Consider the following 16,383-nt stretch of genomic DNA (forward strand, 5'->3'; position numbering starts at 1 on the left):
CTTTCCCCCCAGTGCTTCCATAGTGACATTGTCTCTTCCTCCAATCTTCTGCCCTGCTTTAAAGACTGTGGTGATTATATCAGCCTCATCTAGATAATCCAGGATAATCTCCCCATCTCAAAATCCTAAACTTACCCGTATCTGTAAAGTCCCTTTTGCCATATAAAGTAACATATTTATAGGTTCCAGAGATTAGGATCTGGACATTTTTGCAAGAAAGGAAAGCATTAGTCAGACTACCACACTTTGTTTTAAATTGGTTTTTAAAGAATTAATTTCTTTTAAGGCCAGCAATGGAGGTAGCTTAATTTCTTTAAGGTTTTTAATAAACGTGATTTTTGGTGCCATGGTAATAAAACGGGGAAATATCATGGTATCTTGAAGAAGAAATTACTTTCATTAAGTCAGCATTCAAAATTACTAAGCCTGGTTTTAACAATCACGTGGTTAACTAATTTGTTCTTCTAATTTTAGATAAACAGCCATAGAAATTCTGCCTATCACAAAAATCTGTGCAACTGATTACACCAAATAACTGAATTTTTAAAAATTGCCTGACAATGTCATATGCTGCAGCTACTTGGCAGGACTATTTTATAATAAGTGAATACCATCAGTGAAATTAATTTCAACAATAGGACTCCCATAAGGCCCTGAGCTAAGTGTAGCACAAGTTACTCTATAATTTCTATTGACACATACAGCCTGATAACTGGCTGAGGACCTTAAGTAACTATCAAATTGTGCCAGATCTGACTTCAAGAAAAGGGTTACCTGGGACTTGGAGAGGAATTAAAAACAAAGAGATGAATTAGTACTAAGAATGGGGATTACTGCATCCACACAGTTAATTATCTGGATTGGGAACTGAGGCTACTTGTGCCAATGACTTTCCTATCTGTTACTAGAAATTCTTGCCCAGATGAGAGGATAACTAACTGGCCTTGATTTGCCTGGGACTGTCCCTGTTTTAAACTGAAAGTCCTGAAGAACTTCCTTAGTGTCTGGCAAATTGGAAGAGTTGGGCCCCCATGGAAGATAAGGCTGTAAAACCAATAAGTAATTTCAGTGTTTGCCCTAGGAAATCCTTGAAAACAAATTTATCAACTGGACAGCTTGCTGATCTAGGCAAAGAGCTCTTCCATCAGAAGATCAGATTACTCCCCTGGGCAAAGAGCTCACTTAACATTTATTGAACAATAGCTTACTAATCAAGACTTGCTTCAAGATCTAATCTATTATGTCAGGTGTCTTGCCCATTCTCAACCAGATTCCTGCATTGAAAGACCCTTCTTTAATCACCTGAACTCAGACTTCAAAACACTTTAACATCTTCCCCTGACCATCCCCTTCTTAAATACAGCTAACTTTGTAAAAGTGGTATTTCCCCTTAGTGCAGTAGATTCAATAAGCTTAGTTTTGTTTGATCATCAGGTTGTTCTGATGGTCTTTTGAGGGAGCTGGCAGTTAACAGTCCTTTACATAATTCTGTTTTAAAGTACAGGAGTGTTTCTCTACTTAAGATCTAAACTTATTTTTAAGAGCTAATGTGGCTGCTTTATTATTATGTGGACATTTACACATAGGAGGTGGTATAGTATGGTGAAAAGATCCCTAGACTTTAGAGCAAGAAGATACAGGTTCTAGTCCTGAATCACCATGATCTTTGGTAAATCTCTTAGCCATTCTCAGCCTATTGTCTTAACCATAAACTGACACGACTGGATCAGGTGAAGTTCAACGTTCAGAATCTTCGGACTATTTGAAAGGTATTTTATTTTTGATGGTTATACCCTCATTCAAAAGAGAAAGGATGAAAACATCAACACATAGCCAGGCAGCCGTTGACATCAGCACACACAAAAACTGTCCTACAACTTGTAGCCATTCTGTAAAAAGTATCATAGTCAGGTACTTGTTCCTAAAATTCAGTATGATTCTTTCCTCACACTACTTTTCACAGCTTTGTGTTTGACTGACTCTAGTTACTTTGGCTGATTCACACAGATCTTACATGAGTTAAGTCTGCAACTTGTACAGTTTCTGTTGCCCTCCTGCACTGCAGTCTCTTGACAGTTCACACAACTAATATCTCCTCTGCCACCAAACATCAACTTATTCTGTTAAATAGTAAAAAATTCTAAAAGATGGCAATGTGTCATTAAATGCATAAGTTAAAAACAGAAGAACCCTAGTTTTTTGACAGCCAAAATACACAGGGAAACCAAAAACAAAAGACAGTCTTTAAAAGGGATTTTGTATCACTGAAGTGCATTTTAAACTATATAAAGTACATTATACAGAGAGGCACAGCAAATAAATATTTGGGGCTCAGTAGTAAAGATTTTATTTAGTTGCATGTAAATTCAATTAGCTAAGTTCTTTAATATCTACAAATCACACATAATTACATATTCATATACCTTACAAAACGACAATGAAGTATGATAAATTAAAAATAACATTATGATAAACTCTGCCTGTGCTGTTATTATTACTTGGTAATATTAATAGCAACTGAAGCAAAACTTCAGAGGTGAGATTTACTACTGAGGCCCAATTACAATGATTTGGAGAATTAGGTACATATCTAGAAATGAAACAGGTCCAGAACCCTTGTGATAAAGATTTGAATTCTATAAGGCAGAATCTGGCCAGACACAGGGGCCTAGCCTTGACCTCTGTCCTAGGCCCCTGGGCCAGGTGCCAGGACAACCAAGGCCATTCTGCTGCTCGGTGCTGACAGTGGGGCTCGGCTTTGTTTACACTCATTTTTACCCCCTTTTCTGTCCCCACTTCCATAAAAGACACTTCAAAATGCTGATGCTTCAGAGAATAAGAAACATTCTGAAAAGAAAAAAAACAAAAAGGCCTGCTGGCATATAAACTTCAAAAGAAAAAAAAAGCATATAAGGTAAACCTGGTACAATAAGGAGACCTTATCTATTTCTTATCTATTGAGTAGTTGTAGTTTTTAAATAACTATAAGAACACTTGGTCTTATGTTTACAACATTACTGTAACATTTACAAAAACTAAAATAGATAACATTTAGTTGTAGTCAAAATCATCATACCTCAGTAAAACATACTTTCTCTTTTAAAGAAAAACTCCAATTACTCTGGGATATTCTTATTTAATCTTTATTTTAGCAGCTGAGTGGAAGGATCTTTTCCATTAAAATAAAATTCTGCCCCAAAAATAGCTAAAATGGAAACTGAAATATATGAACCATTTGTGACACTATAAGAACTACTTGTCAGAGCCAACTCAGTTTCTCATATCTCATATTTTTAATATTGACTTCAGGCTTTAAATTTTCTATTTATCTTTCTTTAAAAATATAGGTTCTATGCCAGGGAGAACATGAACATTTCCTTTGCAAGTAGCAAAACACAACTAAACTTTCACGACAGCTGCACCAGCATAATTCATCTTAAAATATTTAAAACATCATGCAAATTTAACAGCATGGGTACTTTTATTATACAGAATTTAATAATTAACAAAGACAACTTCCATTCTCATGGCACTTTTATAAGAGGCAAGGAAAGAAAAATATTATGAAGCTCGCTCTGTGGAAAAAGAATGAGATAACGGCTGTGAAAGGGCAAAATTTACGACAGTTGTCTGGTTGCAACTGCTATCTTCTGTCTTCATTAGCATGTTCTAGAACAAGAAATATGATACTGTACACTCACAAGGTCTTTCAGTTGAAGATTTCAGAACGCTTAATAAACGTCCATCTGCGGTAACCAGCATTACTAATCCCATTTGGATGTTTTCCGCCTCATGTAACTGTGCCCCTCACTATCAATAGCTTCATAGAGGTCCTTTTTATTCTCTTGTGTTGCATGCAGATAACCAATATATGCCACGCAAAGTGAAAGAGTTACCAATCCGAAAGCCATTACAGGTTTGTTCTGTCAAAGAAAAAAAAAAGTATAAAGCTTTAGTAAGACTAACAATTTGAGGAGACCCAAATATCAGTTGCATTTTCCTCCTGACATGCCACATCTTTATTACAACACTAGCATTACCATGGCAATATTTCAACTATAATCATTTATTCAGTTCTTTATTCAATTAGCTAAACTACTGATTATCCAGAGATTATAGAAGACTCTTGCTTCTCCTCTCCAGTCTTTCTCCCATCTACACCCTGGACATCTCAGATCTCTACCCTCAGGAAGGTGACAGCTGGGAAAGGAGTGGGGCAGGAAAACTGGCCTGGTACCCAGAATTTTCAATGTTATCTGTGTGAAGTGGAGGAGCTGCTTAACTTCCTGGGTCCTGGGCCCAAGTCCCTCCGTTTGCAAACCTCAAATTAGTTCATTTTATTAGGAAGTGAGGATTCAAGTACACACGCTATTCTTCTTGCCCAAGTCATGAATAACTGGCAAAAAACCTTTTATATATTAGGCACAGAAACGATGATGATGTATACACTCTTCGCTGGGAACCTACTCCATAACCTCAAGAAATTTAGTGATTGGAACAGCTATTATGCTGTTAAGCTTGATTTACTCTTGGACAATCCAAGACCCTAAGAGGCAAAGTTATGTTTTCAGCTTCACACACACACACAGAAAAGCTGTGTTGTTGTTGTTGATGTTAAGAGACAGGATCTCACTCTGCCGCCCAGGCTGGAGTGCAGTGTGCAATCATAGCTCACTGCAGTCTCAAACTCCCGGGCTCAAGTGATTTTCCTGCCTCAGCCTCCCAAGTAGCTGGGACTACAGGTGTGCACCACCATGCCTGGCTAATTTTTTTGTATTTTTAATAAATACGGGGTTTCACCATATTGGCCAGCTAGTTTCAAATTCCTGACTTCAAGTGATCTGCCCACCTCAGCCTCCCAAAGTGCTGGGATTAACAGGCGTAAGCCACTGTGGCCAGCCTAATTTTAAATTTTTTTGTAGAGATAGAGTCTCGGTATGTTGAACTCCTGGACTCAAGAGATCCCTCTACCTCAGCCTCCCAAAGTATTGGGATTGCAGACATTAGTCATGATGTCCAACCCCCACACCCCCCCCCAAAAAAAAGCTTTTAAATACAGGAAAGATGTTCACAACTCCAGAAAAGCATTTTTGTTATTCCTGAAACTGTACCTTAGACCATTTTCTTTGCACGTTCACACTCAACGAATTGGCCTTTCTTAGGTCAATGTAAATGCACAGTAGTGATACAAGTAATAGTTTCTGCTTCTATCACCATACCTGCTATACCACTACTGAGAAATAAAAGAAACTCTTTAACTGAGGAATGTGAGCCCCCTTTAAATTATCAGGTCCAGAGAGGCACTGGAATGAGCTAGTAGTCACGTCTTGAGCTAAATAATAATTTTGAAGCCCTTGCTATGTGGGCTCTGGACTGACACCACCAATAGCTATAAATTAACCTTACAATGCCATCCACCAGACATTATAACTCCTACTCTGTAATTCAACAATGTATAGCCAATTACTAATCAATGTCATTTCTGCAAACCAATGAAAATTACTGAAAAGCAACTTTTGTACTTGCCCCCTCTCCTGATTCACTTTTTTCCTGAAAAATTCCACCCTCTCCTTTGTTCTCCAGAGTGCTTCGCAAGGTTACTGTGAAGTGTTTCCCAGGTTGCAGTCCTCAACCTTGGCCCAAATAAACTCCCTACATATATTAATTTGCCTCAGTTTATTCCTTTAGGTGACATTTCTATTTCAAAATAAGGGTCAAACTTTTTCACTTAGATGAACACCTAAGAAAGGACACGGACTCAGAGCAGTTTAAATTTATAATTCTTGAAATGCTTTAAGCAATTAAAAGAACACATTACTTCAAAGCTTTTAAAATATTTTACCTTGGGCCGGGTGCAGTGGCTCACGCCTGTAATCCCAGCACTTTGGGAGGCCGAGTCGGGCGGATCACGAGGTCAGGAGATTGAGACCACCCTGGCTAACACGGTGAAACCCGCTCTACTGAAAATACAAAAATTAGCCGGGCGCGGTGGCGGGCGCCTGTAGTCCCAGCTACTCGGGAGGCTGAGGCAGGAGAATGGCGTGAACCTGGGAGGCGGAGCTTGCAGTGAGTGGAGATCGCACCACTGCACTCCAGCCTGGGCGACAGAGCGAGACTCGGTTTCAAAAAAAAAAAAAATTTTTACCTTGATTTAATGATCTGATTAAGTTGACCTATTTAACAGTTTACACTGGTAACTGTGTTACTAAAATTCTAATCAGATTCAACACACTTAAATATTTATCATATTTTATTTTAACTTGATTTTACATTTATTTTAAAATAGAATCTACATTTATTTAAAAATAAACTCAGCCAGGCGTGGGCTCATGCCTGTAATCCCAACAATTTGGGAGGCTGAGGTGGGAGAATCGCTTAAGGCCAGGAGTTCAAAACCAGCTTGGGCAATATACTGAAACACCATCTCTACAAAAAATTTTAAAAAGGAGCCAGGCATGAAGGTGTGCACCTGTAGTCCCAGCCACCCAGGAGGCTGAGGTGCGAGGATCCCTTGAGCCCAGGGGTTTGAAGCTGCAGTGAGCTATGATTGTACCACTGCACTACAGCCTGGGTGACAGAACCTCTAATGAATAAATGAATTTCATCAAATCAAATGTTTTGGAATTTTTCACAAAGTATCTGTAATATTGCTTAGATAAAAATATTACCTACAGGCTAGAATTGCAGTATGTAAGAATGGTCAGATTTTCATTTTGGTTTCCTTGCTTAAATGGAAGGTCTTATTTACCTAATAGTACTTGATCAAACAACAAAAGTTGTCTTCAAATTAATGCAACGATTAAAATAGTACTTTAGATAGTTTGAGAAGCCAATCCATTAAAGTGCAACCATTTTCCATTATAACTCTCAAATGCCCTTAAAATATTTTTATATGTGTATTTATATGTGAAACAGCATTTACAATCGTCCTTCCACCTGCTTTTATTCACAGGGAGGTCTTGTCAACATAAAATTTCCATGATAAAATCAATTACAAGAAAATCAGAACTTCCTGACAGTCTTGTTAGATTAAAAATAAAGTCTTATCCTGGATATATTTCTTACAGGTTTAATGAAGAGCTCTGGATTCACAGCACGAAATAAGGTTGTTGTGCGCACCCGTCTGAGCCCCGGGCTTTGAAAGTCTTTCTCTTTGGGTGGTTCCTTTTTGAATGCTGGAGGCTCAGGTGCTGAAGACATCTTCATCAATGATGAGTTATTATCTAAAAACAAAATAATATATTTTTTCCCTTCATAATTGTGCTTCTCTGATAAATTTCTTTAAAAAGTCATTCTTAAATTCTTTCTTTGAATTCCAACCCAGATACATACCAAAGGTGATTGTCAGTTATCTTATTACTTTGTATTATGCACTTTGTAAATGGTGTTTTAAGTTTAATTTGTTAATTTCATTCATTATTTTAATTTTCACCTCAAAATAAAAGCTGTGGGCAAAGGTTGTTTTCCTACTTTTACAGAAGACGGGAGAATTGTTTGTTGGTCTGAGTCACGTTGTATCACATGAAACCAGGACTGAGAGTAGGTGAGGCCAGTAGGTTATCTGTTCCTTTCTTTATTTCCTTGTTTTCACTCCTCCTCACCTTTCAACAGCCCCTGCAGAACCCTAACCTGAGGGAAGGATCAGCATTCCTTTGCTCATTATCTTCTCCTACAGATTCACTCCTGGCCGGTTTCCTCCACTGCTCCTCTGTCTTCCTCCACGACCACCCACGAACTCATTTTCCCAAGCAGTAAGGATAAGGAGCTGTTTGTACTCACTCCTCCTTTGCCAATTAGCAACTTTCTGGGTAGGACATGCCCTGCTATCTCCTTAATCTTAATATCCTTTTTTATCTTAGCTACTCTAAATCTATCCTATTAAATCCAAGTGTGTCTTTTGTCTTCTTGTTTTCCTAGCTGAAATGTCAGCATTTTGGGAATATTTTTCTCTTCTAGGTATTATTAGGCAAAAGCTTAGTTTATCATCTCTGCCATCTAATGCTGGGATGGGAGGTGAGAGTTGAAAGAGGGGAGGTAGAGAAAGAAAGCTTCCAAAGATAGACATAAATGACAATATAGTAAAATTATTTGGGGGAAATGCTGCAATCACTGTACAGTAAATGTTATTGGGGCTTTGTTTGTACAATTTTTTTTTTTTTTTGAGACAGAGTCTTACTTGATTGCCTAGACTGGAATGCATGTGCAGTGGTGTGATCATAGCTTACTGCAGTCTGCAGCCTCAAACACCTGGGCTCAAGTGATCCTCCCACCTCAGCCTCCCAGGTAGCTAGGACTACAGGCAGGCACCACCACACCTGGCTTTTTTTTTTTTTTGGTAGGTCTCACTATGTTGCCCAGGCTGGTCTCAAACTCCTGGCCACAAAGCAATCCTGCTTCTGCCTCCCAAAGTGCTGGGATCACATGCATGAGCCACCACACCTGGCCAGTATAAGTATTCATTAAGCTTACTATTTTATAGACGTTATAAAATCAATATTTTCACAACTTCATAGTTAAGGAGAAAACTAGGAACTTGGCTTTTCAAAATACATTGTGTTGCAGTAGACACTGAATGTTCATCTATACCACTTGATCAGGTACGCACCTCAAGAGGAACATCTGCTTGAAGAGAAAGGAATGTTCTAAGCACTTTCTACACTTGCAAAGGCTTCAGAAATGTTCACTCTTGCCGGTTCAGTCACTTATTCCTCATGCACGTCATGATTATCATTGTTGCCTTCTTCATCATTATCACCGACTTTCTGGTTCAATTTTTACATCAGTTAGCACTCCTGTAGCAACTTCAGGATTTGGTAACTTGGGAAATAAACTGCTATCTGTAGCCACACAGTCTTCAAAATCAAACTGGTTTGAGACATCAATGACAGTCGTAGTTGAGTGCTAGATTGGTTCAAACACCACATTTGGTTGCAGCCTCCTTACAGGAGGACCTCAGGGGATCCCACAGGAATCATGCCTGTGTTTTGCTAACATTTCATGATTACAGATAACTTTATAGACCACCAAGTCTCTGCAATCATGTCAATGGCTTATTCATGTTGCTTTTCTCCATTTTCTCTTCATTCTCTATATTTAGAAACTGCTTTCAGAAGTGAGCTTTCTCTGTGCCAATTACACCCTCATCCAATGGCTGCAGAATGGCTGTGTAGTTCAATGGGAAAAGCTCAACTCCTACATGATCCAAGTGTGGGAGTATGTTGTGGGCAGAGCAATTGTCTATCAGCAAGAGGATACTGTGGATTGCTCCTTGCATTCCCTTGTCAATCTTTATCAGTCATTCAGTAACACATTTCTCATTATTCAGGCATGTGTATTGGCTTGGTAATCACGGGGGGAACATTTCTGAAGTACTGATAGTTAGCTGACTTGCCAAAGACAATTGTTCCAGAATGCATTACAGTAGAATACACCAATCATCAATCTGTTTATTTCCTTTGCAAAGTCTACCTTTGGCATGAAGCATATGATAAGGTAACAAGAACATCTGTTTCATCAGCATTTAAAACACCATTCAGGCTGGGCGAGGTGGCTCACGCCTTAATCCCACTATTTTGGGAGGAAGAGGTAGAAGTACTGCTTGAACCCAGGAGTCTGAGACCAGCCTGGGCAACATAGCTAGACCCTGTATCAAAAACAAACAAACAAGCCATTGAAGCTGTAACCAGCAATTTTTGTTTTTGTTTTTAAGTTTCTCCTGCATGTAAGTTAATAATTTTCTCTACCAAAACAGTGTTTTCTTCACTACAGGCAACTTGTGAAACAATTCCAGAATATGCCCGAAGTTTGTTGAGGCAGCCCCCACTTGCTTGAAACTCACCATGGCTGACAAGCTCTGGATGTTTGTCCCTTCTAAATCTCAAGCTGAACTGTAATCCCCAGTGTTGAAGGTGGAGACTGGCGGGAGGCATTTGGATCATGGGGGCAGATCCCTCATGAATGTTTTGGTGCCATCCTTGTGGTAATGAGCAAGTTCTTACTCTATGAGTTCACGTGAGATCTGGTTATTTAAGAGTGTGACACTTCTTCCCCCTCCCTCTTGCTTCCTGTCTCACCATGTGACATGCCTGCTCCCACTTAATCTTCCATCACAACTGAAAGCTTCCTGAAGCCCTCACCAGGGGCAGATGCTGGCACCATGCTTCCTGTACAGTCTGCTGAACTGTGAGCCAATTAAACCTCTTTTCTTTATAAATTACACAGCATCAGGAATTTCTTTATAGTGATGCAAGAAGAGACTAACGCAACGCCCAAGGTTGACAAAAATCCAAAGCTTTCTATAGCACAGTTACATGCCCATTTCTTGCATGAACCCGATACCATGCAGAAACAGTGATAAAAGGGGCCTCATATTCACTTCTGCTTTAGTCCCAGAATCCCTTTTTAAATTTTCTCTTCAATCTTGGCTCAATCTTTCAAAAATGTGAACAATGTTGGGGTCGTGGTGTTAAATTCCTTTGCTATTTCTCCTTTATTGTGGCAGCAATCTACTGCTTCCATTACCGTCATTTTTTTCTTCTAATGAGAACTGCTGGTGTTTCATTTTTCTTCTCTTAGCCATGATGGTGTTTATAAAGGTATTTAGAATTTAAGTAACAAATGTTGGCCACCAGGTGCCTATACCAGGTGTCAGTGATGTTTCTCCCTGTGCTAAAAACTTGTTTGACTATAAACGTGGGTACTATAGTTTGGATATTTGTCTCCCAAACCTCACGTGGAAATCTGATCTCCAGTGTCAGAGGTGAGGCCTAGTGGGAGGTGTTTGGGTCATGGGGGTGGATCCCTCATGAATAGATTAATACCCTCCCTGGGGGAGGGTGGGGAGCAAGTGAGTTCTCACTTTATTAGTCCCCTGGAGAGCTGGTTGTTAAAAACAGCCTAGCACCTCCCCTCTCTTTCTTGCTTCCTCTCTTACCATGTGATCTCTGCACATGCCAGATCACCATCACCTTCCACCATGGGTGGAGGCAACCTGAGCCCCTCACCAGAAATAGATGCTGACACCATGCTTCCTGTACAGCCTGCAGAACCATGAACCAAATAAACTTCTTTTCTTCATAAATTGCCCAGCCTCAGTATTCCTTTATAGGAACACAAATGGACTAAAATAGGGAAAGAAAATGCAAAATGAAGCAGTCATTAAAGTGGAAGGAATATTATAGTCTGTCAACAGACAAACCTATAAGAAACATTAAGCAGAAAATAGTTAACCCATGGCCATGTTATTAGAACTGAATCTCAGCCTCAGAGTGTGCCACTACATGAAACTGAGGCATTAGATAAAAATACTATAAAGGCCTGAAAAAGCAAATTCACAAAGGTAAAAGTCATTCTAACCAGAAACTGACATAAACAGCATTTTTCCATTTATTATTGGAAAACAGCTGCCTGTATTTAAAACAAAGATAGCCTGTGGAAAACAGATTAAAGTTGTTCATTGGGAAGAAAAGGTAATGGAAAAGATGGGTATAGAAGTTCATATTGCAGAGCACAGAAGGGTCCTCAGAGCATAGTTTATTTACATATACTTTGTGTGGATGATAATGTGCCAGGAATTGAGGATGATGAACTACTCCATACCTGATGCCCAAAATTAAATAAAATTGTTATATATTAATTATATGTAATATATTAACATAATAAATTATATATTAAACAATGATTTATTATAATATACAATTTACATCATATATTATTATTACTCTACTCCTGGGATATATAAAATTATACACTGTATATAATTTTGGACTTCAGGGCCGGGCGCGGTGGCTCAAGCCTGTAATCCCAGCACTTTGGGAGGCCGAGACGGGCGGATCACGAGGTCAGGAGATCGAGACCATCCTGGCTAACACAGTGAAACCCCGTCTCTACTAAAAAATACAAAAAACTAGCCGGGCAAGGTGGCGGGCGCCTGTAGTCCCAGCTACTCGGGAGGCTGAGGCAGGAGAATGGCGTGAACCCGGGAGGCGGAGCTTGCAGTGAGCTGAGATCCGGCCACTGCACTCCAGCCTGGGCGACAGAGCGAGACTCCGTCTCAAAAAAAAAAAAAAAAAAAAAAAAAAAATTTTGGACTTCAGGTGTGGAGTGAGTTCATCATCCCCTCAGGGAGGGCATTAATCTATCTACAAGGGATCTGCTGTCATTTACATATATATATATGTCATTTACATATATATATGGGGGAGAGGAGAGGGGGAGAAAGAGAAAGAGAGACTAGTTACAGCTAACAAAAATGTCACTATTTTAAAATTAAACGGATGCAGTGATGCTCAGTGTTACGAAATTCAACCTATATGAAATATGTCTGTAAAAAACTATATAGTGTTCTAACACTAATTGTGATGACTTAATTTTAGTTGTAAGATTGCTTGATCTCCTTTTTTCCTTAGCAGAACCTATATTTCCTTTACAATGAATCAATAAAATAACCAGGGTAGTATTGGTTATATTGCAAGTCCCAGACACCAAATTTACCTTAATAATTCACTGTTTATGTTAAACTCTTTGCTAGAAATGACAAAGAATATTTTGACTGGAAACTCACATGTATATTTTAAAAGATTTAATATACCCCAATTTCCACTGTTACTGACACTTTCTGGAAAGTATGAGAGTAACATTTTCTATTATTTATCATTCTTTTATTAGAAGTGGGATAAAACAGCTCAGTTTTATTGCTGCTTCTCCTTTATAAGCCACAGTCACTGATGATACAACAGTTCTCCCAAAATTGCATGAACTTATTCACACCATCTATCAAACTAAGACTTTTTAACAATCATCTATACTTTGTTAAAAAAAAATTCAGATTACTGAGACCAGAAAGGGTCTCAGCAGCCAATAATTTGTTATATGTAACTATTTTAACAACAACAACAACAACAACAACCTTTTCTACATAGGAGAAAATTCTTCTGTATTTGTTCACATGCCGGCCCACAGAGCTGTACAAGTATGACTGAAGCATAAATTCAAGACGTGCCAGTTGAATAAATAAAACAGGTAGAATGCAAAACCTTAAGTCATTTCTTCACAGATGTGTAAATTGTTTTGGGGAAAACAAATCTGTATTTTAACAAGTAAACTTTTAATCCTGAAGTTTAAGTTGACTAGCTATTTTCAAGTACAAAACTAATACAAGTTCCAATTTTAAAAGGTCAAAGCATGGCAATAACTTATTCTGACATTACCACTCAGGTGAACTGCACCTAAGACAAAACCAGTTAATGTCTAGCACACTTTCATCAGAACTAGTCTTCCCACTAGTTTCTTCACCTTCTTCCCTTACTCTTTGTTTCCATTACAGCTGTCACTCACTTACTTACAGATGATATTGACCAATCTCTAGTTATTATCACTTTGAAGATCTATTTATTTTAAGCTGGATTTAAAAACCTCATTTACTGTGTTAAAACAGTAATCACATAAAACATACAGATTAGTAGGGATGCTGGGAACCTGGCATTACACTGCTCTTGGCTAAGTAATTTTGGGATTAATTTGTGTGAGGCCCTACCTGCAAAATAATTAAGCAGGCACCCCTGGCTGTGTAATCTGCCCCACTCTTATTTCTTCTTCATTTTTCCATCACCCACTTCTTGTTCCCTTTTCTATGCATGATTAAGAAACTGCTATTTATCTTTTCTTAAAAAAAAAAAAAAAAAAAAAAAAGGAGAGTAGAACATTTCACAGCTGCCTGTAAAAAAGGTCTAAACTAAGCTGTATTTACTTCATTTGTTTCTCCCCGGTAACGTGTTCTTTACCTTTTTCTCCTGTCCATCCTCCTGTGATGGAAGCGTGCAATGGAAAAAGAAGCAAAGATAAAGGACTGCCTATTTACCCAACTCCATGAGAGTCATTTACATCTCAAAGCATAAGAATAGTAAGCCCCTGAAATTAGTAACACACAATGTGAGAGGTTGTACAGATGGTCCTATGCCGAGAGTCAGGACTAGTCATTTTTGAATGATTTTCCCTCCTTCAGTAAAAGTCTTGCTCAGGGAGTTATTCCAGAATACATGACTACCTATTAATATATTGTACATGCAAATTAGACCAAGCTATAAAGAATATAAGAATTACTTCAAGGGAAACAATCTTCAAATATATATTTTAGAAATAAGCACCTCAATAGAAGACAAAATAAAATGACCAGAATCATAAAATGTTAACAAGCAGGAACCTTATTAATAATGAAAGCCTTTCCTTTAAAAGACAGAGAATTATAAAATGGGCAAAATATTTTAATGAAAGTATAATACACTTCTTAATAGTTTCACATGCCACATTATCTTAATACTTAAGAAACTAACTTGAAGTTTGGGGCAGAAAACCTTAAAAATAATTTAAATTAGTTTAAACAAGTTTGGGATAGAATCAGAGGACTTCATGGCTTGAGGGAATTAGCATAACCTCAAATTCTCACTTCGCTACTTATAACCTGTGTGTCTTTAGGTGCCAACTCTGATTTTCAGTTTCCATCTTTATAAAAGGGTACTACTATCTATTGCATAGATAGGTACTAAATGTGTGTATTAAATAAGACGAATACATTTTAAAGGATGCAGATGTTCAATGAATGGTAGCTACTGTCGTACTCACCACTTTGTCTAACTCCCCCTTCTACATCCCCTTCTGAGAAACCCAGACCCAGGGAGATGTCTTTACCAGGAGGGTGCGATCACCTAGGTCTCCCAATCTCCAGCCCACCAATATTTCACCACCTCACCCCATCTTACTTTTAAATTGATAAAAGGCCTTTGCATATCTATTACAATATTTAAGAAACAAAATTATAATCACTTGTTTTAAAAACTGATTATATATATGTTGTTTTTAAGGTAAAATATACTTTTTAAAAAAGTATCTTTCCCACCGGGTGGGGTGGCTCACGCTTGTAATCCCAGCACTTTGGGAGGCTGAGGCGGGTGGATTGCTTGAGGTCAGGAGTTGGAAACCAGCGTGGCCAACATGATGAAACCTTGTCTCTACTAAAAATACAAAAAGTAGCCGGGTGTGGTGGCGCACATCTGTAATTCCAGGTCCTCGGGAGGCTGAGGCACGAGAATCGCTTGAACCCAGGAGGTGAAGGTTGCGGTGAGCTCAGATCGCACCACTGCACTCCAGCCTGGGCGACAGAGTGAAACTCTGTCTTAAACAAAACAAAACAAGACAAAACAAAACAAAGCACCTTTCCATCTCTTGGATGTACTACGGTCCCTGAAAAAAGGAGAAAGGCTTTGCTGGCGACAGCCTGAGGACTGACAATCTGAGTCTTATCTGGCTTCCCCCAATGTCATGGACTACAGTTCGCTGCCGAAGGCTTACTCAAAGACGCATTGGAAGCCTCCAGAAGAAACTTCATTCAGTTAAGTTCTACACATTGTGTGGCAGGGCTGAACAAGTACGCGTGTCCGCACAATGACAAAAGAAAAGGGGCATCTCCTGAAAACACCACCATGCTCCCCTAACTATGAGTCTGGTGAGCCAGGACACTAAGAAACTGGAGGAAACCAGAGAGTTCTAGGGGTGGGGGAGTCCATGGATGAAGTACCGAACAGACTGGCGCCCGCAAGGTGAGTCCGGGAAATGGGCTCTGTGGGGCCAGAAAGCTCCACCGACTTGGGGTGCGGGTACAGGGCGTCCACCGAGAGGCAAAGATTTGGGCTGCCCGAGAGGACGCTCCCTCCCTGGGGGGCCCGCAGGGCAGCCAGGAAGGGCAGAGACGGGAGCGTGATGGTGCGGCCGCCCGGTCCCCTCCAGGCCGGCGCCCAACCACTCAGCACCGTAGCCGCCGCCGCCGCTTACCTTTTGCGGGGTCACGTCCTCTCAGCGCCCGAGACGCCCCGCCCCACCTCACCGCCCCACCTGCGAGAGAGAGCGGTAGAGCGCGCCCGGCCTGGCGCCACAGCGTCTCCTATCTTCCGGAGGTTGCAGCGCGGGGCTGCAGGAATCCATCCAGCGCTCGTCGTTCCGGTTCTGAGGACCTCGCGCCCGTCCTTGAGGTCTGCGGGCTAGAGTTTGCAAGGGACGTTTTTGCTTTCTTCCCTTTTTGACCTTTAGTTTTCCACCTCCCAACTTCAAATTACCTTCCAGTTCCGTGTGTATGTTTGTATAAATAAAAGGAGACATCTCCTAGAAGTATGTTTATTTCATGAAAGTGGAAAAGCATTCTGATTTGGGAAAGAAAGCTAGATCTGATCTCCTCCTACCCCTACTTTAGGGGCACAGTCATTTAAGTGTAGAGTTAATACTCTGCCATTACGTTAGGGCCTTGAGAGTCCAAGATGCAGATGTATGCAGGTGCAGTTGAGACAAGAATAGATATAGGGATGCTGGTTTGCACATACTTTGCTGATGTTTAAG

The 16,383-nt window shown here is 39.7% G+C and overlaps 1 protein-coding gene across 2 annotated transcripts; it reads right to left on the bottom strand.

Moving 5' to 3' along the window:
- Positions 1 to 1,756: 1,756 nt before the first annotated feature.
- SMIM8 (small integral membrane protein 8) lies at positions 1,757 to 15,865 on the bottom strand. 2 transcript variants are annotated; one of them, XM_001088894.5, is made up of 4 exons: positions 15,826 to 15,865; positions 13,782 to 13,802; positions 7,066 to 7,223; positions 1,757 to 3,923 (listed from the first exon to the last, which is right to left on the bottom strand). In XM_001088894.5, the coding sequence occupies exons 3-4, from the start codon at positions 7,204 to 7,206 to the stop codon at positions 3,765 to 3,767; spliced, it is 300 nt and encodes a 99-aa protein (XP_001088894.2). In that variant the 5' UTR covers positions 7,207 to 7,223; positions 13,782 to 13,802; positions 15,826 to 15,865; the 3' UTR covers positions 1,757 to 3,764. The 2 variants fall into 2 exon arrangements, with proteins under 2 accessions (XP_001088894.2, XP_002803866.1); XM_002803820.4 differs by lacking the exon at positions 13,782 to 13,802.
- Positions 15,866 to 16,383: the final 518 nt, after the last annotated feature.

Source organism: Macaca mulatta, chromosome 4, assembly GCF_049350105.2.
Source record: "Macaca mulatta isolate MMU2019108-1 chromosome 4, T2T-MMU8v2.0, whole genome shotgun sequence".
In the NCBI taxonomy this organism is placed as follows: Eukaryota; Metazoa; Chordata; class Mammalia; order Primates; family Cercopithecidae; genus Macaca; species Macaca mulatta.